The sequence below is a fragment of the Globicephala melas genome, chromosome X (assembly GCF_963455315.2).
Source record: "Globicephala melas chromosome X, mGloMel1.2, whole genome shotgun sequence".
Taxonomy (NCBI): Eukaryota; Metazoa; Chordata; class Mammalia; order Artiodactyla; family Delphinidae; genus Globicephala; species Globicephala melas.
The window spans coordinates 16,097,291-16,119,112 of record NC_083335.1 but is presented as its reverse complement, the minus strand read 5'-3'; the positions used below and the strand labels follow the sequence as shown (position 1 = coordinate 16,119,112).

Below are 21,822 nucleotides of genomic sequence, written 5' to 3'. Positions count from 1 at the left end.
TCCCTGGTCAGGGAACTAAGATCCCACAAGCCGCGTGGCACAGCCAAAAAAAAAAAAAAACCAAAAAAACCAAGTTAAAACTGAACTATAAATTACTTTAGTAATAGATGTTATGGACTGTGTCCAAAATTAAATGTTGTATATTCCTAATTTGGGAACTTTGATGTTGTCAGTATCAGATTTTCCCGCTTAATTTTTACTGTTTCCTAAATAATTTTATTTCACTTCGTATAACTTACTTAAAGAGTAAACTAGTTTTAAGTTTGGGCATGTAAAATTTCTGCATAATACTTGAAATTTAAATAAGATAAAAAATGTTTGGGAACGGGTGGCTCACCCCTGAAATAATATATATAAACAGCTTGTAAAAGGTAAAATTCTTTGCCCTTGATCTCCAGAAACAACAGAAAAGAGGAGAAGCTCATCTCTGAATAGAAGATGTAGCAAACTGCATTCATCTACAGAACAAGTGGAAGAAAAAACACCTGGTTAGTTATTTCTATGTACCGGTCTTAAATGGTGGTTTAAAAGCATTATATTTATGTCAACATTCAGCTGCTTGAAAAGCCATTCCAAAACATTGGAAGCCAAAATATCCCTTCTTTAACTAAAAAATGTACTTTGGTGCCATGCTTATTTGGCTGAAGCCAGAAGAGTCTTCAAATGAAATATATAATTCTGCAGTGAAGCTGAGGAGGTCACAGAATGTTGGTATAGACAGAGTTGTCCTGAAGCACTTGATTCCCTTCAAATGTTTCATCAGTTCGCACATTGAAGTTCTAAATTACCGGCAACATTTTGAACTTCAAAGCTTTGCTTTCTTGCTTCACAGCATAATCTACATCTATCCTTTGGGTGTGTTTTCACTGCTGATGATTACACACAAGATTTCCAAATTATTACTGAAGTACTTCTTTATGTAAAGTTGTTTCTAACACCCCCCTAAGTTTTCCCTGTTAAACATGATTTTCCTTTCTTTTCCGTAACAAACTGTTCACTTACAGAAGACTCTCCATTTAATTGATTCAGGTCACATCCTCTTATAACAAATGTCATTGTCACAGGGATCTTTTTTCTTTTTTTTATAAATTTATTTATTTTTATTTTTGGCTGTGTTGGGTCTTTTTTTCCGGACATGCAGGCTCAACGGCCATGGCTCACGGGCCCAGCCGCTCTGTGGCATGTGGGATCTCCCCGGACTGGGGCATGAACCCGTGTCCCCTGCATCGGCAGGCGGACTCTCAACCACTGCGCCACAAGGGAAGCCCTGTGTTGGGTCTTTGTTGCTGTGCACGGGCTTTCTCTAGTTGCAGCGAGCAGGGGCTACCCTTCGTCGCGGTGTGTGGGCTTCTTGTTGCAGTGGCTTCTCTTGTTGTGGAGCACGGGCTGTAGGCACGTGGGCTTCAGTAGTTGTGGCTCATGGGCTTAGTTGCTCTGTGGCATGTGGGATCTTCCCGGACCAGGGCTCGAACCCGTGTCCCCTGCATTGGCAGGTGGATTCTTAACCACTGCGCCACCAGGGAAGCCCCCACAGGGATCTTTTTGAACATAAAAATTTATTGGAGCAAGCTATTTACAAGATTTACTTTTAACAGAATAATTCACTCAGTCTCTTGGAGCTATTGGCAATCGACTTGACCAATATGACTGTCAGTGACATACATCTGGAGGAATCCATGTCAGAGTTGTTTTGTCATGTACAACTATTTTCTCCACGTGTGAGTTCCTCTGTAGAGACTCCATACATTGGGTATGGTTCTGCTAGATACATTACCTGGATTCCTGCTTTGGCGTTATTGTGGTATGCTGGGGCCTTTGCCCCTCTATTCAGGTATTCTTTTCCCTAACAGTGTAGTCCCATCAGGTGGCAGTTTTCAGTCCTGTTATATATGTGTGGCTCTCATTGCCTCTGCTTTTAGGCTGGGAAAGTTATCATTTGCAGCAGTTCACATTGCTCCTTCTTGCTTTGCATTTATTTGTGAGACCTCGAATCAAATCCTTTCTGTTTTTTTCTCATCATTTAGTTTGTCAGTTATACACTAGTCTTTGGGAGAATAATTTAATCCGTCTCCTGTTCATCCCAACAAAAGCGTCAGTAGCCAGGAACAAAAGTGCTGTTTCATTATTAATCTCTGGAAGCAGTACTCCAGGTAACAGGCATAGAGTAGAGTGCCTGAAAGTGTTAGTATTTGTGCTTAAAAGTAGGTTGTATCACTTAGTTTTCTACAGTAAGGCATAAAAATAATTTGAATCAATACTTTGCAAATGAGTGATTCTACCCAACATTTTATGTTGCATATTTATGATTTCTAGCAGGGTAGAATAGTTATCAGTTTAATTTATAGGATGAGATAGGGACCTTTGGTTGTTAAATTGTAAAACAGTGGGTTTCTTAACCTGTGTTTAAGTGTATCACAGTACTGTGAAAAGTACTGGATTTTAAAAATATAGAAAAACTTAAATAATATCAAGGGAGAAAGTGTCCTACTCCACCCTTCTTTTTTTCTTAAAATGTGGAAGAACAACATTGAATGGCTCTTTAGCTTTTAATTAAGAACATAAAGATTGTTAGTAAAATAAAACAGATCTTCAGGGTTTTGTGGATTTTCTCATTTATAGGTTACATATCATGTTAGACATGCCTTTAGATAGTAAGTCCTTAGTAATGGAGAGCTCTAGTGCATTGTTCCCATCCTTTTTGTCTTTTTTTCTCCACTTTTTCCTTTCCAGAATATATCCCACCCCCTTTGCTTATTTTTATGTCTATATCCGTATGATTAGTAAACCAAAGTGCTGTCATAGACTTTGTGGTAGTGCAGCTTTACTTCTCTTGGTAATCCTCAACTTTGTTTATGCCTAGTTGTATGTGTGTCAGATTATTTTCTACCAGTCTCCCCTGAGTCTATTGTAAGGTATTCTAATTACTTTCATTTTATTTTAATATATTACTCCTATTAAAAACCTCAATATTTTACCTTAAATTTCTGTAGTTATTAGAAATCTAGTTATTATACTTACTCTATTTTCTGTAGCACAGTCAGTGTTAAATAAGTGACTGTTTAGGCACATACAAGTATGTAAGTAAAATGCTTTCTCTACCAAAAGTGAGGGACTAAAAAATAACCGAGTCTTATATTTACCAAGTCTTTAGAAAGCTACCACCAAACACCTTCCTTAAAATGTTTACTTTAGGGAATGCCCTGGTGGTCCAGTGGTTAGGACTCCATGCTCTCAACGCCGAGGGCCCAGGTTCTGTTCCTGGTCAGGGAACTAAGATCCCACAAGCCACGTGGTATGGCCAAAAAAAAAAAATCACTTTATTATAAAGCAATAAATATTTAGTGTAGAAAATTTTTAAATATAATTTTCTATTATTCCAATACCCACTGATAACTGAATATTTTCTTTGCGTTTACATATTTTTTAATAGAATGGGATCGTAACCTGCTTTTGTTTAAACTCAACATATACTGTTTTCTATGTCCAAAAATTGTATATTATTACTCTTAATGACTGCCTTAGTATAGTCCAAGTTTTGTGTTGAATATTTGGATTATATTTAAATATAATTATTAAATTATATTATTAAACAATGCTGTAGTAAGTAATCTCATACATACATTTTCATTTATTTATCTGATTTTTTCTTCAGAATAACCTAAAAGTGAAATTGCAAGAACAAAGAGTGTGGACTTTTTATTTTAAAAAAATATTGATTGATTGATTGATTTGGCTGCGTTGGGTCTTAGTTGCGGCATGCGGGATCTTTGTTGTGGTGCACAGGCTTCTCTCTGGTGTGCATGCGTGGGCTCAGTAGTTGCGGCACGCAGGCTCTCTAGTTGCGGCGCGTGGGCTCTAGAGCATGCAGGCTTAAGTGCCCCGCGGCATGTGGGATCTTAGTTCCCCAAACAGGGCTCGAACCCTTGTCTCCTGCATTGGAAGGCAGATTCTTAGCCACTGGACCACCAGGGACGTCCCGAGTGTATACTTTTTAGAATGGCTTTTGATACACTATTGCCAACATGCTTCCCAGGGAGCATATACCAATCCATACTTCCACCAGCAGTGCATGAGGTTGCTTGGTTCCCAACATTAGTATTATCACTTTCCTCTATCTTAGCTGGTACCGAATATTAGGACTTTTGTCCATTTGTTAGGCTAAAAATATTTAGATTGTTAAAGCTGGAAGAGACCTTGGAGATCCAGCCCATTCTGATTAATGTCTTATTACAATTTTTAGTATGGGTGAGAAAATGCTTTTTTATACTCTATTTTAAAACGATCATATATAGAATGCCTTATGTAATCACCTGTAATGGTAAGATCCCTGGCCTTGGTGACGTTGTTTAGATTACTTTTAAAAAGCATTGAAGGTCTTGTAATTTTCTATGAAAATCATTTCTGAACTATAGTGTGATTAAAATAGAAATGGCTTACGGCAAACATCAGCTTTGGAGAAGCATCTTATTTTCGTCTGGAGTGGACTGTTTTCACAATGCCTCTCTTGGTGGTGGTGCTGCTTCTGAAGTACCAACTTTGCGATGCTTCTGTTCTGTGTCTGTGATCCATTTCAGTAAACATTTCTGTGTTGTGTGTAATCCCTGTCATTTCCTAATAAACGCAGTCTCTTTGTTTTTATATTGTTACATGGTGCATTTCTGTCTTATCAAATTTCTAGCTGTGTGGAATTTCACTCTCTGTCCTCATTTACCTACAGGCATCCACAATATATTCCAATATGTAAACATGCCCCTGCTTAAGCACAGCAGTGATGAGTTGAAGAGTACCATAGTGCCTCACAAGTCAACAGTGGTAATACCTCCCCAGGAGAAAGTAGACACACCCTCCAAGACAAGCGTGGAAACGGCCCCCAAGGCGAGTGTGGAAGTGCCCCTGGAGGTGAGCGTGGAAGCACCCCCCAAGGCAAGCTTGGAAGTATCCCCCGAGGCAAGCTTGGAAGTATCCCCTGAGGTGAGCGTGGAAGCACCTCCCGAGGCAAGCTTGGAAGTATCCACCGAGGTGAGCCTGGAAGCACCTCCAGAGGCGAGCGCAGGAACACCCCCCACTAGCGTGGAAACATCACCTGAGGCAAGCGAGGATCTGTTCCTTGAGGCAAGTGTGGATCCGTCCCCACAGGTGAGCATGGACTCATCCCCAGAGGTGAGCGTGGACTCGTCCCCAGAGGTGAGCACGGAAGCGTCATCTGAGGCTAGTGTGGAAGCATCTCCTGAGGCGACCGTGGAAGCATCCCCAGAGGAGAGTACAGAAGTGCCCTCTGAGGCAAGTATGGAGGCGCCCCCCGAGGCCTCCCCTGCGGTGACCATGAGAATGTCTTCCAAGGTGAAAATGAAAGACTCTTCACAGGTTCGACAAGTGCCTTTCATTGAGAAATTTTCTATTAAAATCTGTATGTTTTGTTGTATAGATTATGATAGGTCAGATTTCACAACATAAGCAACTTCTTGTTTATAGCGTTCTGTGATAAAATAAATTCACTTTAATAATTTAAAATTATATGATATTCGTTGTTGCAGAGTTTACCCCCCCAAAGCTGGAATATTGGTTAATTTTTAGTAGAAGAGACAAAATAAAGCAGTTTATATGAACTGTGTTTCTAAACTCTGAAGGAACGTTTTTGAGAACTATTGCAAACCTCAATTAGGATTTAAAAATAAAAGTAGGTTTTGAAGTAAAAGAATTCTTTTAAATTATTTCTATGACATGCTTGAATTGTGTAATATAAATTGTTAGTCTGGAAGAATGTATCTCTGTACCAAATGCTCATGCATGAAAGGAAAATTGGGAGTTTAAGGAGCTATAATTATATGTTATTCAGAATATTTTTCTCTTGAAAAGCCAGCTGCAAAAGGTAATGCTAGTAATTTCTTATCTGATTGTATTGATCTGTTCAGAAATCAGGAACGGACAAACAGGCCTCAAACCCGATTACGAAGAAGCGCCTATCACCATCACAGATACCGTGTTATAGATGGTCATCTTCTCCTACAAGCAGGTGGTGTCCTCCATCTCCCATCAGTGCTAGGTAAGTAGCTTATTTGCCACTGTTCCTGATACGTATTTTACCAGGATAAATTTCACATCAGTGTTTCATAAATAATTTAGTATGCATGGTAATGTAAATATAAAGGGAAGAGCCTTTAAAAATGGATTTACCTTTGTTATAAAATATCATTATATCATAAAGTCAAGACATTACAGCTTATGAAATGGTACACTAAAAATCATCACATATGTATTACAAAACCATACCAGACTTGCCCCATTAACGATTACTTTTTCCCAGCAGGCAAATCCAAAAGAATCGCCCCCCGTCACCTTCACCCGCCACGTCAAAACAGTCGACGCAGTTTTCTTTTTCCTGTGGAGTAATTCCTATGCAGCGTACCGTATTTGCACAAAATGCATTAGGTACTATTGGAATGAGAAATGAAGCCATCTCTAACACCATTAACAGCTCTGAGACTGCAAGCCAAAAGGATATGATCTGTGAAGGTGAGTTCGTTCACTAAGAAGTTCATTTCAGCAACACAGAAAAGGTAGTTTGGGAACTGTCAACGTCATTTTACTCCCCAGTGCAGAGAACTTTAGGAAGAGAACTTTCTTTTAAATAAAGAGAATTTCATCAGTCACGCTGGCACACTGCTTTTTGTTTGCTTGCTGGAACTTCTTACCCCCATTTTTGGAACTGATATTGGAAGTATGGATGGGTTGGATGAGTGCCATGGTCTAGGTGGTGCCTGCATTTCCCTCCAGCTCCGATAGTGGATGGCCCTAAGGTATTTTCCGTCCTTGGAGAGAGCACGCCAGCCATTTGTGGCTGAGCAGGTTTCCTTCAGGAGCTGTAGGGCAGTTTCCATACATAGACCATACATGTGTCAGGTCAGTATGTGGGTTCCAAAAAGTATCATATTGGTATTTTGCCATTCTTTTTTTTAATTGAAGTACAGTTGATTTACAATGTTGTGTTAGTTTCTGGTATATAGCAAAGTGAATCAGCTATATATGTATTCTTTTTCATATTCTTTTTCATTATAGGTTATTGCAAGATATTGAATGTAGTTTCCAGTGCTATACAGTAGGACCTTATTGTTTATTTTATATATAGTAGTTCATATCTGCTAATCCCAAACTCCTAATTTATCCCTCCCCCTGCTCCTTTCCCCTTTGGTAACCGTAAGTTTGTTTTCTATGTCTGTGAGTCTGTTTCTGTTTTGTTTTTTTTAAATTTTAATTGAAATACAGTTGACTTACAATGTTGTGTTAGTTTCAGGTGTACAGCAAAGTGATTCAGTTAATACATATATATATATATATATAAATATACACATATATATATATAAATATACATTCTTTTTTTACATTCTCTTCCATTATAGGTTATTACAAGATATTGAGTATAGTTCCATGTGCTATATAGTAGGTCCTTGTTGGTTTTCTGTTTTATATATAGTAGTGTGTATATTTTAATCCCAAACTCCTAATTTTTAAAAAAATTTTATTTATTTATTTTTTATGGCTGTGTTGGGTCTTCGTTTCTGTGTGAGGGCTTTCTCTAGTTGGGGCAAGCGGGGGCCACTCTTCATCGCGGTGCGCGGGCCTCTCACTATCGCGGCCTCTCTTGTTGCGGAGCACAGGCCCCAGACGCACAGGCTCAGTAATTGTGGCTCACGGGCCTAGTTGCTCCGCGGCATGTGGGATCTTCCCAGACCAGGGCTCAAACCCGTGTCCCCTGCATTGGCAGGCAGATTCTCAACTACTGCGCCACCAGGGAAGCCCCCAAACTCCTAATTTATCCCTCCCCACCCCTCCCCTTTGGTAACCATAAGATTGTTTCCTATGTCTGTGAGTCTATTTCTGTATTGTAAATAACTTCATTTGTATCATTTTCTTAGATTCCACATATAAGCGATATCATATGTTATTTGTCTTTCTCTGTCTAGCTTACTTCACTTAGTATGATAACATCTTGGTCCTAATATGTTGCTGCAAATGGCATTATTTCATTCTTTTTTATGGCTGAGTAATATTCCATTGTATATATGTACCACATCTTCTTTATCCACTCCTTTGCCGATGGACATTTGGTTTGCTTCCATGTCTTGGCTAATGTAAATAATGCTGCTGTGAACAATGGGGTGCATGTATCTTTTCGAATTAATGGTTTTCTCCAGATATATGCCCAGGAGTGGGATTGCAGGATCATATGGTAGCTCTATTTTTAGTTGTTTGGTTTTTTTTTTTTTTTTTGTGGTACGCGGGCCTCTCACTGTTGTGGCCTCTCCCGTTGCAGAACACAGGCTCTGGACGCGCAGGCTCAGCGGCCATGGCTCATGGGCCTAGCCGCTCTGCGGCATGTGGGATTTTTCCGGACCAGGGCACGAACCTGTGTCCCCTGCATCGGCAGGTGGACTCTCAACCACTGCGCCACCAGGGAAACCCCCTATTTTTAGTTTTTAAGGAACCTCCATACTGTTCTCCATAGAGGCTCTACCAATTTACATTCCCACCAGCAGTGTAGGAGGGTTCCTTTTTCTCCACACCCTCTTCAACACTGATTGTTTGTAGACTTTTTCATGATGGCCATTCTGACTGGTGTGAGGTGATACCTCATTGTAGTTTTGATTTGCATTTCTCTGATAATTTGTGGTGTTGAGCATCTTTTCGTGTGCCTTTTGGTCATCTATATGGCTTCTTTAGAGAAATGTCTATTTAGTTCTGTCCATTTTTTGATTGGGCTTTTGTTTTTTTGTTACTGAGTTGTATAAGCTGTTTATATATTTTGGAAATTAAGACCTTATAGGTCACATTATTTGCAGATATTTTCTCCCAGTCCATAGGTTGTCTTTTTGTTTTGCTTATGGTTTCCTTTGCTGTGAAAAAGCTTATAAGTTTGATTAGGTCCCATTTGTTTATTTTTGCTTTTATTCCTATTGCCTTGGGAGACTGACCTAAGAAAACATTGCTACGATTTATGACAGAGAATGTTTTGCCTATGTTCTCTTCTAGGAGTTTTATGGTGTCCTGTTTTATATTTTAATAGTCTTTAAGCTATTTTGAGTTTATTTTTGTGTATGGTGTGAGGGAGTGTTCTGACTTCATTGACTTACATGTGGCTGTCCAGCTTTCCCAACACCACTTACAGAAAAGACAGTGTCTTCTCTGTTGTATATTCTTGCCTCCTTTGTCAAAGATTAATTGAGCATAGATATGTGGGTTTATTTCTGGGCTCTCTATTCTGTTCCATTGATCCATATGTCTGTTTTTGTGCCTGTACCACACTGTTTTGATTACTATAACTTTGTAGTATTGTCTGAAGTCTGGGAGGGTTATGCCTCCAGCTTTGTTCTTTTTCCTCGGGATTGCTTTGGATATTCTGAGTCTTTTATGTATGGTTTCATAAAAATTTTAGGATTATTCTGGTTCTGTGAAAAATGTCATGGGTAGTTTGATAGGGATCACATTAAATCTGTAGATTGCTTTGGGTAGTGTGGCCGTTTTAACAATATTAATTCTTCCAATCCAAGAGCATGGGATATCTTTCCATTTCTTTAAATCATCTTCAGTTTCCTTTATCAATGTTTTATAGTTCTCAGCATATAACTCTTTTATCTCCTTAGTCAGGTTTACTCCTAAGTGTTTTATTGTTTTTGATGCAATTTTAAAAGGGATTTTTTTCCCCTTTCTGATACTTCATTGTTAGTGTAAAGAAATGCAACGGATTTCTGTATGTTAATCTTGTATCCTGCTACTTTGTTGAATATAGATGCAAAAATTTGAATTTGTTTATCAGTTCTAGTAGTTTCTGTGTGGAGTCTTGTGTGGGTTTCCTATATATAATATCATGTCAACTACATATAATGACAATTTTCCTCTTTGCTTCCAATTTGGATACCTTTTATTTCTTCTTCTTCTCTGATTGCTGTGGCTAGGACTTCCGATACTGTTGTTGAATAGAAGTGGTGAGAGTGGGCATCCTTGTCTTCTTCCAGATTTTAGCAGGAAGGCTTTTAACTTTTCACTTTTGAGTATTAGATTGGCTGTAGGTTTGTCAAAGCTTTTATTATGTTGAGGTATGTTCCCTCTATACCAACTTTGGTAAGAGTTTATCATGAAGAGATGCTGAATTTTATCAGAAGCCTTTTCTGCATCTACTGAGATGATCATGTGGTTTTTGTCATTTCTTTTGTTGATGTGTTGTATCACATGGATTGCTTTGCGTTTGTTGAACCATCCTTGTGACCCTGTGATGAATCCAACTTGATCATGGTGTATGATCTTTTTTGTGTCGTTGGATTTGGTTTGCTAACGTCTTTTTTTGAGAATTTTTGCATCTATATTCATCAAAGATATTGGCCTGTAATTTTCTTTTTTGGTATTACATGCATTCTTAATATCCATTGACATTACTTAATTTTAAATACACTCGTGAATTTTGCTTTTTGAAGGAATTCCACTGTGAATTCTTTGTAACAGAAATGATCTTTTTATTACAAATTATTTATTCCTGATTTTTTGAAATCTTTTTTTTTTTTTTTTTATTTATTTTTTTGCGGTATGCAGGCCTCTCACCGTTGTGGCCTCTTGCATTGCGGAGCACAGGCTCCGGACGCGCAGGCTCAGCGGCCATGGCTCACGGGCCCAGCCGCTCTGCGGCATGTGGGATCTTCCTGGACTGGGGCACAAACCCGTGTCCCCCGCATCAGCAGGCGGACTCTCAACCACTGCGCCACCAGGGAAGCCCTGAAATCCTCATTTTTGTATGTAGTTTATTTAAAACAAATTCGTCATACTTAAAACAAATTCGTCACATGAACTAAAATGTTATGCCTCCATGTGGTCACTTTATTTTAGTGATAGTCTTGGTTTCTTTGATTATCTACAGTTAGCCACTTTATGATCAACCAAATATGTTAGCATACTATTATCAACAGTTAGCTAAACAGTATTTATTTAGTAAAGATGCTGCACAATGTACGCTGGATATATTTTTGTTTAATTGAGTAATTAAGATTTGTACACTTCAGGGAATTCCTTGGCGGTCCAGTGGTTAAGGACTCGACGCTTTTGCTGCCAGGGCCCAGGTTCGATCCCTGGTCAGGGAACTAAGATCCTGCAAGCTGCATGGCATGACAAAATAACTTAAAAAATAAAAGATCTGTACACTTCATTTGGACCGAGCATAAGCTTGTCTTCCTCTATATTCAGTATATCTTAAGTTTTTTCCCATAGAGGCAATTCAGTCAGGTATCTCAAAACAGCTAAACCAAAGCAGGAGTACATTATTTCACTTTGGAACAGGTAGTTGTTAAAAATCAACAATATGCTACTTCTGTTGTTGGGGGGTGGGGGTGAGGGGGCGGGAGCTGGGCTTTTGAACAAAAGCTGTTACATAAATCACTTATAGTTTATTTATACCTTTTAGACCACGGACATACTGTTTGTTTTTTTTTAACATCACAGGTTGTCTTGCACCTCTTTGTTGGACTTAGAGGCAGTAAGTTCCCTAAACTTAACTGTTTTACATGTTAATTTAAATTAGAGTCTGGTAATAAAAGCACACCAGGGCCTATGAATGCCAAGGAGGCAACAAAAATTTTGGCAGAGAAACGACGCCTTGCTCGTGAACAAAAGGAAAAAGAAGAAGAAAGACTACAAAAAGAGATGGAACAAAGGTTGGCACAAAATCATCCTTTCTATATTGTAAATCTTGGCTGGGGCCTGAATTCTGGAAGTCAGACTTTATCCTCAAGTTAGATGTATTATAATTTCTCAAATAGTAACTGACATTTTCTCCAGTGTGAATCAGAAATGACTCGTCGCCTTTTAAACAAATGTGGGGAGCATTTCAAGCAGACAGGACGCTGGTGTGTAGATGACTGTATGGTCCTTTTTAGTCTCTATGTGTCATGTGCCGTCAGGTGTGCTGTAAAGATGCATAGAGACCTGAACTCATGTCAGGGGCCTGGATCTCAGTAGGAGCACCTGAGTGATCACACAAGACTCTTTCTGTTGCCATTCACTGGCATCAGCCCCTTTCTCTATTTCAAAAGTCCTTTATAACTTTAGAATTTGTAAACCTGTTTAAGAATAAGTTGCATACATCATGACCCTTTCCTACTAAATACTTCCGTGTATACTTCCTAAGAACAAAACCATTCTCTGACATAACCAGAGTATAATAACTAATATCAGGAAAATATTATTTTACTTTCTAATTCAGAGTCAGCAGTTCAATTTGCCATTTGTCCCAGTGACATTCTTAATACAGTTTTGTTTTAGTTCAGAATTCAATCCTTAGATGGTTCATAAAAAATAATACATACACACACATAGAGTTAGTAACTGGTAAAGCAGCTTTGCTTGAAACTTTTTTGTAAGTTTGAAAATAAAAAGTTACCAAAAAAGAAAAAATCTGTAAACCTGGAAAGGATACTTCTTGTGTTTTACTGGGTTTCCAGTGACTTGTGGGCTGCCATTGTCATGTACAGTTGTGTGCATTCTACCTCAATCTAAAGGTTTCTTGATCTTCGATCTCAAGGCCCATTTGATTTGGGGCCTTCTGATGTAAACCTCTGTCCACTGCCTGCAAAGAATAACTACAGTCCTGACTTTGTTTTTAAGTATTAAGTGTTTTTGAATCACAGTCACATGCTTTCCATGTACCTTATATGGGTTTGGGAGAAAGGAGGAGGAGACATTATGAATAGAAAAAACACCCCTATAACTTGAAGAATATTATTCATTGCTTCATGTAAAACAGAGCTAGTTTAACATTTTAAAAGCCCTGAAGACCAGTCACTGTAGACTGGGCTTTTCTCCTCTGAGCACCACCAGACCCTCCTCTAAATTCGTCTCTCACACCCCCATGTGAGACTGGGTGTGAGCATACGTCTAAAACAGTTAAGAAGGAGTGATTTTATAGCACGCGCATTTGTGTTTTAAGATGCAAAGTAGCCCACTACTTGACAGAAATCTTTTTCTACTCCCAAGGGCTAGCTTCCCCCATTTAAAAAAGATGAAATTATGCAAATCCTGTGTAGTAACAACACAGAAAAAGTGGTGAATCTGGTGTAAATAGAAATTGTATTACTATACACAAGCAGCTTTACTATAAAAATGCACATAGTAAGAGTTATTTAAATATTCTGTGTCATCAGGAAAATGAAAGACATAGCAAAGAAAGCAGATGAAGGCCAACAAGAGGAGTTCTCAGAATTTGGAGATGGGCAACCACCAAAGGAGATAAAGAAGGAAGGAAGTCAAGAACAACAAGACCAAAGAGTGGAACTCCAGGTTTGCCGGCTCCCCACTTGATCAAGGGATGAGAACCAGATTCTAAAATTCAGTAGAAACCCAAAGCAAAAGTCTATTTCTCCAAGGCAGAAAACAAGCAGATGCTGCATGCTCTGCTTGCATTCACATTACAGTCTCGCTGTTACCGTGTCTGTGTGAGTTGTTCTCAGCCACCCTTGGCCGAATCCCAGAATGTTTTACAAGTGAAACAGAAGCAGAAAGCAGCAGATTACAGATGAGCAGTCCTTTAGTTCGTCTCCATAAATAATATTACAGCTTGGTTTCGGGAAATCCAGATCGCTCTTCCCAGCCCTGCATTCTGTGGTGACACTTAACACCTGTGCCACAACAGATAAGATACAAATTATGTATGCCTCATCAGATTCACTGATGAGAATGTCACCCATGTAAATTTAAATCACCAGGTAAATAAACCCCCAAACTGAGCTCAGACTATACTCAGTTTAAATTATTGTTGTAGCCTAATTTATATTCCAGTTTTAGTGTATCATTAATCAAAATCAATTAATATGTTACATAAATGATTGTAATGCATTTGCATTCCTCGAGAAAGTACCTTTAGGAATCCTCTTGCTGCTTTTGAGAAGTGTAAGACTTGGCTTCTGATGCCTGTGTCAGTGGAAGACTACACAATCACATACATACTTGAAACAGTCGTGGTCTGACAGCCCTGAGGTCCTGAAGGGGATTAGCATGGCTTGTAAATCCTTGTGATAATAGGCTAGTTCTTGTGTATTTTTGCTAATGGTTTGAAAACTGATGATCCATGAATGTTATATATGTGGGTACTCAATCAAAAGGTTACATTCTTTTATTCTGGATAACATCTTACTGTTTCACTGATGTCATTCAGATATATTGAGATTAAATGATATTTTTGTACAAATTTTCTAGAAAAGTGATGCGAAAATAAAAGCTCAGGAGGAGGCTGACAAACGCAAGAAGGAACACGAGAGAATTATGTTACAGAATTTGCAGGAGAGATTAGAAAGAAAAAAGGTACTCCTTCTCTCGGTTTGGGGGGTTTGATTCTTTGTTTAAAACAATGTTGGGCATGTGATATCAAAACATGTTTTAGAAAATGACAAGTAAGTGATATGCTAGCCTTGGTTGTTTTCCCTCTGTGCTCTCTTATCCAAGGATCTGACCCCTTCTCCCTAGAATGATCTCCTCTTACTGATCATACGTCTCCCTCGTGGACCACTGATGACCATTACAGAGATATCTCTGTACAGCAAATCTCTGGGAACAAAGCTCCTTTGAATAGAGTCACTCAGGTCATGGTAGGGGTTGGTGGAAGTTAGAGTTGTTTCTAAACTGGGCTGGAAATTTCAGCAACTGAGTGAGAAGAAGCAGAAGGTGGAGGCTTCCCTGAGAAGCCAAGGCGCAGGCTGTTTGTAAGGTAGGACCTCACTTTGTGCAACCCACGTGGCTTGTCTGGGAGCAAGGAAGGCTCTGGACCAAGCAAGGTACTTCATGGCGTCTCTGTCAGGAGATCAGTCACCCTGAGGAGGCCAGAGAGCTGTAGCTCTCCTCACCTTCAGGAAAGAAGGGAACTCTTATCCCTCCTGCATGTGCTCCTTCTAGTAACAAAACCTCTGACGGGGTTGCATTGTTGGGGTGCATTCTTTTCATTAACTCGGCTTCACTCGTGGTCTGTTCTGACTAAAATCATGTTCACAAGTTCTAATTGGTTTGCAATAATATGTGCTCAGTCTAAGTAATAAACTTCCATGTCGGCAAAATCAGGAGTGAGAAGTCATTTGGATTTCTGTGTTAGGATAACAAGTACGCCCATCACTGCTCAGGGTGTTTTCTAGATGATCATGAAACTGGGCTTGAAGGAAGGCACCCAGGTGCCGGCCCAGGGTCTTGCGTCGGTTATATCTGTGGCATTGGAGCAGTCACTGATATATATTGTCCGCTTCTGGAACATGGAAATAATCAACTTCTTCAGGACCAGTGTTTTGTTTTTAATCTGTTTTCATGTTTGATTTTTATTTTCCTTTAAATAGAGAATTGAGGAAATTATGAAGCGGACAAGAAGGCCAGATTCAAATACCTCAAAGGTAGTCTGTGTGCTCCTGCCAGCAGTGCATACGAATTCCTGTTGCTTCACATTCTTGCCGACTTTTTCATTTTTGCCCATCTCTGGTGGTAATGAAATAACATGTCACATTGGCATTTCCCTGATTATTAAAAAGGTTGAGCATGTTTTCATACCTTTAGTTAGCTTTCATGTTTTTTCTTGTGTGGAACGCTTGTTTAGGTCTTTTGCCCAAAACTTTCTGGCTGACTTGTCTATTCCTTACTCATTGGTAGTTCTTTAAATGTTCTAGAAACTTCTCCTTTCTTGTATGTGTTGCAGATATCTTCTCCCAGTTTGTGGCTTGTCTTCTTGCTGTCTGCTGCTACATAGAAGTTCTTGATTTTCACATCGCTGAATTTATCCATATTTTTGGATGACTAATGGAGTCGGGTGCCTTATTGGCCATTTGGAGATTCACTTTGGTGAAGTGCCTTTTCAAGTCCTTTGCCCCTGTTTCCAGTCGGTCACCTGCCTTTTCCGTATTGATCTGTAGGAGATTTTACCTGCTCTACTTCTGAGCCCTTGGGACATCTGTATTGCAGTTATTAGCCCCTGTGCAGTAGTTTGCCTCACACTCTCATAATGTCTTTTAATAAACAGAAGCTTATTTTAATGAACTGAAATTTAGCAGCTTCTTTCCTTTATGGTTAGTGCTTTCAGGGTATGTCTCATAAGTATTTGTTTACTGCCACCCTTCCCTCCCTGGCCCCAGTGTCCTGTCTTTTGATGGTTTGCGTGCATCTAAGGTCTTTTGCCCCCAGATTCTGTGTTCTTTACCCTCTGAGCTACAAAACTGATATTTTGCCTATTTACAGTTGCCCAGTTGTGGTCACTCATACCATGAAAATTTAGAATAGAAATGTCATTCCTGAAAAGTGCTGGGAGTTGCCATCTCAAGGATCGTTTAGCCCATTGGCCTGAGATGCCCTGCCTCAAGCAGCAGCCAGGAACTTTTTTAGCCAGGGCCCCACCTTGGCAGATCCCCCGTGCCAGCCCAAAGCTGTTGCCCCTTGGCTCCCACTCAGGGAAGTCTTTCATTCTTGAGTGGCTTTCCTGAGCTGCAAGACACGGGCCACCTGTCCTGTCCTCTGTAGATTCTGTGGGCCAAAGAGGTTAGTTTTTTTTTTTTTTTACCTTTTAACTGAAATGACAAAAATTAGCCATCAATCCAGGTGTGAAATCTGTCTTTTTTAATTTATTTATTTTATTTATTTTTATTTTTGACTGTGTTGGGTCTTTGTTGCTGCACGCGGGCTCTAGTTGCAGCAAGCGGGGGCTGCTCTTCGTTGCAGTGCGCAGGCTTCTCATTGCAGTGGCTCCTCTTGTTGCGGAGCATGGGCTCTAGGCGCACGGGTTTCAGTAGTTGTGGCTCGCGGGCTCTAGAGCGCAGGCTCAGGAGTTGTGGCGCACGGGCTTACTTGCTCTGCGGCATGTGGGATCTTCCCGGGCCAGGGCTTGAACCCATGTCCCCTGCATTGGCAGGTGGATTCTTAACCACTGCGCCACCAGGGAAGCCCTGAAATCTGTCTTCTTTGAAATAACTAAGTCAGGATGACTGAATATTAGATGTAATCATGACTTTCATTTTTCATGGTAGGCTACAGAAACATTCAGCAGTGATGCATATGAGGAGGACGAGGCAGACGATGAGGACGAGTCAGAAAGTGACAGTGATTCCTTTGATGACATGCATCCATCAGGTTTGCTTGCCTTCTGAGTTCTGTTAGTCAGTATTTAGAAGTTGGACTGTCTAGGCTCATCCAAAGGTTTCTCCACTTCTGAGCTGTGTGGATTTGAGTAAGTTACTCAACCTCTCTGTGTTCAGTTTTCCCATCTGAAAAAGGAGAAGCTAATGTTGTTCTCTCCCTAGGGTGGGCATGAGATTGCAGTGAGATCGTGTAGTGCTAACAGTGCCTGACACATAGCAAACTCTCAATAAATATTAGCTGCTGCTACAGCTGTTACTGTGTTTCAGGTTGTGCTGAGAGACTGTAAATGGCAGCTCTTTCTCAGCTCAGTGTGAGGCTTACCAGCATCTCGCAGTTGAGGGCCTTGTGGCGCATTCATGACTGACCATAGGTAGAATGCCACTCCCCGCCTCACTGAGAGAAAATGAGAATCATGTTGTGATATGAGCGGCCCTAAGGTGTATTGTTGAGTCTCGTTCATTCCCTGGTGAGTAGGAACCACTTAATGGCCACAGTAATGGCATTTGAGAAAACACGATTCGTTCACCCTTTATGGCGTAGCGGGTATTGAACACACAAGTTGGGCGCTCTGCTAGCTACTGGGGCCTCGAGGAACCACAGCCAGTGGGGAGCTAGACATGAACAGACCGTGGTGCTGCCACAAGCTGGTCACACGTAAAAGAAGTTTGGCCAGAATGCCACGAGAACGGAGCAGTAGGGGCAGCTGAGCTGTAGGCTCCACCTTAGGGCGTTGGAAAAGCTTGAGGTCGGAGGTGAGACTAAAATAAGAGGGTCACCAGGAGGAGGGGCAAGAAGCGCGGTGCGTCATTCTTTGCTGCCAAAGGAGAGAGGGCAAGTTCCTTAAAGGTGGCGCTTTGTGCTTTGAGGGCTGGCTGGGCTTGTGCACTGGGCAGTAGTCCAGGCTATGCCTCCAGGAAGCGCTGCCACGAGACGGCTCCTGCCTTCAGGCAGGCTCCCTCCCGAGCCGGCAGGCACCTTGCTTGTCTTGTTGTTGAACCTCCAGTTTTAATCTTCTTGCTCTTTTTGTTTTCTCTAGCTTTTATAAATGGCACAGAGTCATCCACAAAACCAAAAACACATTTTAAAAATGTGAAGAACACTCGCAAGCTGGTGTTTTTAGATGAGACTTGTAGCTACATCCGTAAAGAGACAAAAACACTTTTAAATTGTGACATGAAAACCTTCAGACAAAAAAGAGTGAAAGACCCTTTGAATCAGACAAAGAGTGCCAGGTGAGTCCCTAGGTGAGTTCATCAGAATACACTTGGAAGGGTTATGATTGGCATTCTTAGAATGATGCACGAGATGATTGACTGAGCTCTCAGTTTATACCAAACACTGTGTCAAGCACTCGACTTAGAGAAACAAACTGATCCCCACAGCAGCCTTGCTTAGTGAGGATGAGCATCCCTATTTTTACAGGCGAGGAAACTCAGACGTGCAGAGATTATGGGCCTCATTTGCCCAGCATCCCACCGTTCAAGGGCAGAGCCCAAATTCAAACCCAGATACACCTGACTCCAAACTGTGCCTTTATTCATGCTGGTTAGTATTGTCTCATGCAGTCCGGAGGGGACATGGATAGAGTGACTGCAGTATACCAGGCGTTTCAACTATCTTAATTCTCATTGCAACTCTGAGTTTGATACTAAAGTCCTCACTGTACATATGGGAAACTGAGGGTCAGAGGTTAGGTCAGAAGAACAGGACCAGATTCCTGGAAAGGTAGGCTCCTTGGGCGATGGCCTGAAAAGACATTAACCTGCAAGGCCTGTGGAAGCAATCTGCTAAGAGACTCAGTGATGGCGTGGAAAGAGCAGTGGAGCTGGTAAACCCACATGAGTCCTCACTCCGCCTTACTGGCCGTGTCCTGGATCTGCTTGCGGTAGGGACAGCGTCCCTAGAGCCCTGCATGCGCAGCTGCTTCTGGTCCCCTCAGCGTTCCCGTGGAGCCCTAGGACCTGGGAGGACACAATTTGGAAACCAGTGTGTTCTGTGATCTCCAGGGTCCCTTCCATCCAGCCTTCCCATTCTGTGATTCTGAAAGTTTATGTCCAAGGCATTTCTTAGAATTAAATAATAAAACTTCCTTCAGGCAAAGCCTTGGTTTGGGGATAATCTGGATTATAACCAAAATACCTCTTTCCAGATCCTCCACCAAAAGAACAGCCAACCGAGCAGCCAAAACCGGAAAGGCAGAAACCAGCAACACCGTGGGACCTTCCAAGAGCTTACATTCAGAGGCACAGGATTGGGTCTGTGACAAGATTATTGACATCACAAGCGAGATAGAACCACCTAAGTCCAGTATCCCTCCTGATAGCCGAAAACACCATCTGAAAGGTCCCATGACATCCTGCCTAAGTCACCAGCCACCTGTAGACAACAAGAAAACAAGCAAATCTGTTTCTGCTCTATTGGGTAAGGCCTCATCCCATCTTCACTTCATTTGAAAGGTAGTTGACCTTGAACCCTCCTGTGTTTCCAGCTGTTCCAGGGTTGTCTTGGTGAGGGAGAAGACAGTGGTTGGTCTAAAACTAGGTTGATGTAGAAGAGCCCTCCGTTAAGTTAGTTTTGAGAGGGTAAATGACTTGATTCTAATTTTTATGGCCTGCATTTCCTGCCAGATATACAAAGTGGGGTTCATTTCAAACCCCAGACCCCTCAGGTTCCTCTGCGCTCCTGATCCACTGGCTGCTCTACAGCACACAGATCATCATTCAGGGCAGAGGGTTAGTGAGGTTTTTGGAATTAGTCTCTCAACTTGTGTTTCCAAAACCAAAAGCCCTGTGTTTTTCTTTCCTTGAGAAGCTCTCTTTGAAATTGAGAGGAGCTTGGGCCCATTTGGGGGTTGGGGAACGTTTATAAGAGCACCAGCGTGTCAGCAACTCCAGGGGCGCTACTTGAGGGTCCCAGGCGCACCTCAGAGCGGAGCCGGGGCCCACTTGGTGTGGAACCAGCATTTTCTCTACTAACCTTCTTTCTTTTCTTTTTCCCTCTGGTCAGATATGTAAACCTCATCCAGCCTGGAAGAGAAGCCATTCTCCACTCTGGATTTTGACCTCCAGGCACACCTCTCAAAATTTCTCCACCTCCTACTTGAACCTGGCAAAGAAAATGACTCTCAAAAAAAAAAAAAAAAACGGGAAACATCAAAACGTCATCTTAACATATCTCAGAAGATGCTCGTATCATCTTGACTCTTGCCCACAAGCAAGGGTTCTGAGTAAAGAGTCGTTTTGTTTTCCTGTAAAAATCTTCATGTCTCTCGTTCTTGTGTTTTCCTGCCAACACGTTTGAGTATGTATCAAGGGTGTCTTTATAAAATGCTAACTCTTGAGTTTCTAAGAGAATCTCTACCAGAGGAATAGTTTTTTCTCAGTATATATTTGAAATCTTAAAATCACGTTTACTCCATTTAACAATTAATTTACCAATAAAAACTCACATTTGATCTTGTAGAGAACATGACGGCTTATTTGAGGGCCTCGAGGTTCCTCACAAGAGCTTTGTTTGGATTGTTCTTAACGTACAAATACAGAAGGTTGCAAAATACTAAATCACATTTTACCGCTATGTATGTATATTGCTAACTCTGCCATAGTCTGCCAGCCCCATACACAGGCACTGATACCCCCAAATACTGGGAGCCCTAGAAGGTGTGATCTTTAGCATCTTGTCAGTGTTTCATTTTGAAGTACATACTGCGGTTTATCTATAAAAACATGTTATTATGTTTATTGTGTACATAAGGCTGTATTTGGCTGTTGTCTGATGGGGTATGTTTAACTCCTCTAAATGTTTACTGTGTATAATCTTTTTCTGCTTGTGCTCTCCAGGCCTGCCCTTCAGTATACACTCAGGCTTGAGATGTGGAATCAAAATTTGCTTGCCTTTCTCTAGCGGCTGGCTGCGAGTGAGTACAGGAGCAGTGTTATTCTTCGGTCCCCTTGATAGGCACAGAGACATACACGGTGAACACGCACACATGTGTACACGCACACACGTGTACACAGAATATATGTTTCCTGAAATCCATTGAATCCTGCTTAAACCATTGACTAAAACTTGAATTCAAATTAGTGGTCCTAATGCTAATGAGTTTTCTGGTGAATCACAAATAGTTTGAAGCAGGCCTGTGTTCTTTGTAGCCACCAGTCTTCGATTAGTAAAAGAAAGTAGTTATTCTTTGATCCCCTAGTTCTTTGCTATTCAGAGTACTGTATCTCTGTTATAGAATAGAGCTTGGTGCCTTAGGTTTAAAAACTGTTTATACACTTGCTCTTTTATACAAAAGGCAGAGACAGTCATCTTAACAGATGTGATTCTGAGATTTTTCTGTACAGATTTCACATGTCGAAACACTGTTACGCCTTCATATAAATGTGTGTGTTCTATGCAATAAACTTTGCAGGTAAAGCAAGTTTTCTTCTTATTTTAATAATAAAAAATGTACTGGTGGTGGTATAAAGGTGACACCAATTGTTAACCAAGCTATGAACACAGGCAACCGGTATGTTCGATAAGTAATCAGATCCTCTGATAAGTAATCAAATCCTCTGATGCCCCTCTGCAGTCACTTCCGCCGTGGGACGTTAAGATGGGAATTTTGAACTCTGGTCTTCTTCCTGCACCCGTTTCAGTGCTTGTTAACTCTTCCCTGTGACGGCTGTGGCCTGAGGCCAGTGA

At 40.9% G+C, this 21,822-nt stretch overlaps 1 protein-coding gene across 5 annotated transcripts in view; it reads left to right on the top strand.

Moving 5' to 3' along the window:
• Positions 1 to 20,304, top strand: part of MAP7D3 (MAP7 domain containing 3) — a 34,513-nt gene extending 14,209 nt beyond the window's left edge. Inside the window, exons 7-18 of one of the 5 annotated variants that reach the window (XM_030844978.2) lie at positions 399 to 488; positions 4,718 to 5,364; positions 5,913 to 6,043; positions 6,308 to 6,513; positions 11,561 to 11,693; positions 13,179 to 13,314; positions 14,230 to 14,334; positions 15,351 to 15,404; positions 17,022 to 17,124; positions 18,170 to 18,365; positions 19,283 to 19,554; positions 20,140 to 20,304. In XM_030844978.2, the coding sequence (XP_030700838.1) occupies positions 399 to 488; positions 4,718 to 5,364; positions 5,913 to 6,043; positions 6,308 to 6,513; positions 11,561 to 11,693; positions 13,179 to 13,314; positions 14,230 to 14,334; positions 15,351 to 15,404; positions 17,022 to 17,124; positions 18,170 to 18,365; positions 19,283 to 19,554; positions 20,140 to 20,147 (2,081 nt within the window). In that variant the 3' untranslated portion in view covers positions 20,148 to 20,304. Of the gene's footprint in view, positions 1 to 398; positions 489 to 4,717; positions 5,365 to 5,912; positions 6,044 to 6,304; positions 6,514 to 11,560; positions 11,694 to 13,178; positions 13,315 to 14,229; positions 14,335 to 15,350; positions 15,405 to 15,703; positions 15,847 to 17,021; positions 17,125 to 18,169; positions 18,378 to 19,282; positions 19,555 to 20,139 lie in introns of those variants that run through there. The other 4 variants (XM_030844977.2, XM_030844979.2, XM_060292602.1 and 1 more) reach the window with 4 other exon arrangements.
• The last annotated feature ends 1,518 nt before the right edge of the window (positions 20,305 to 21,822 follow it).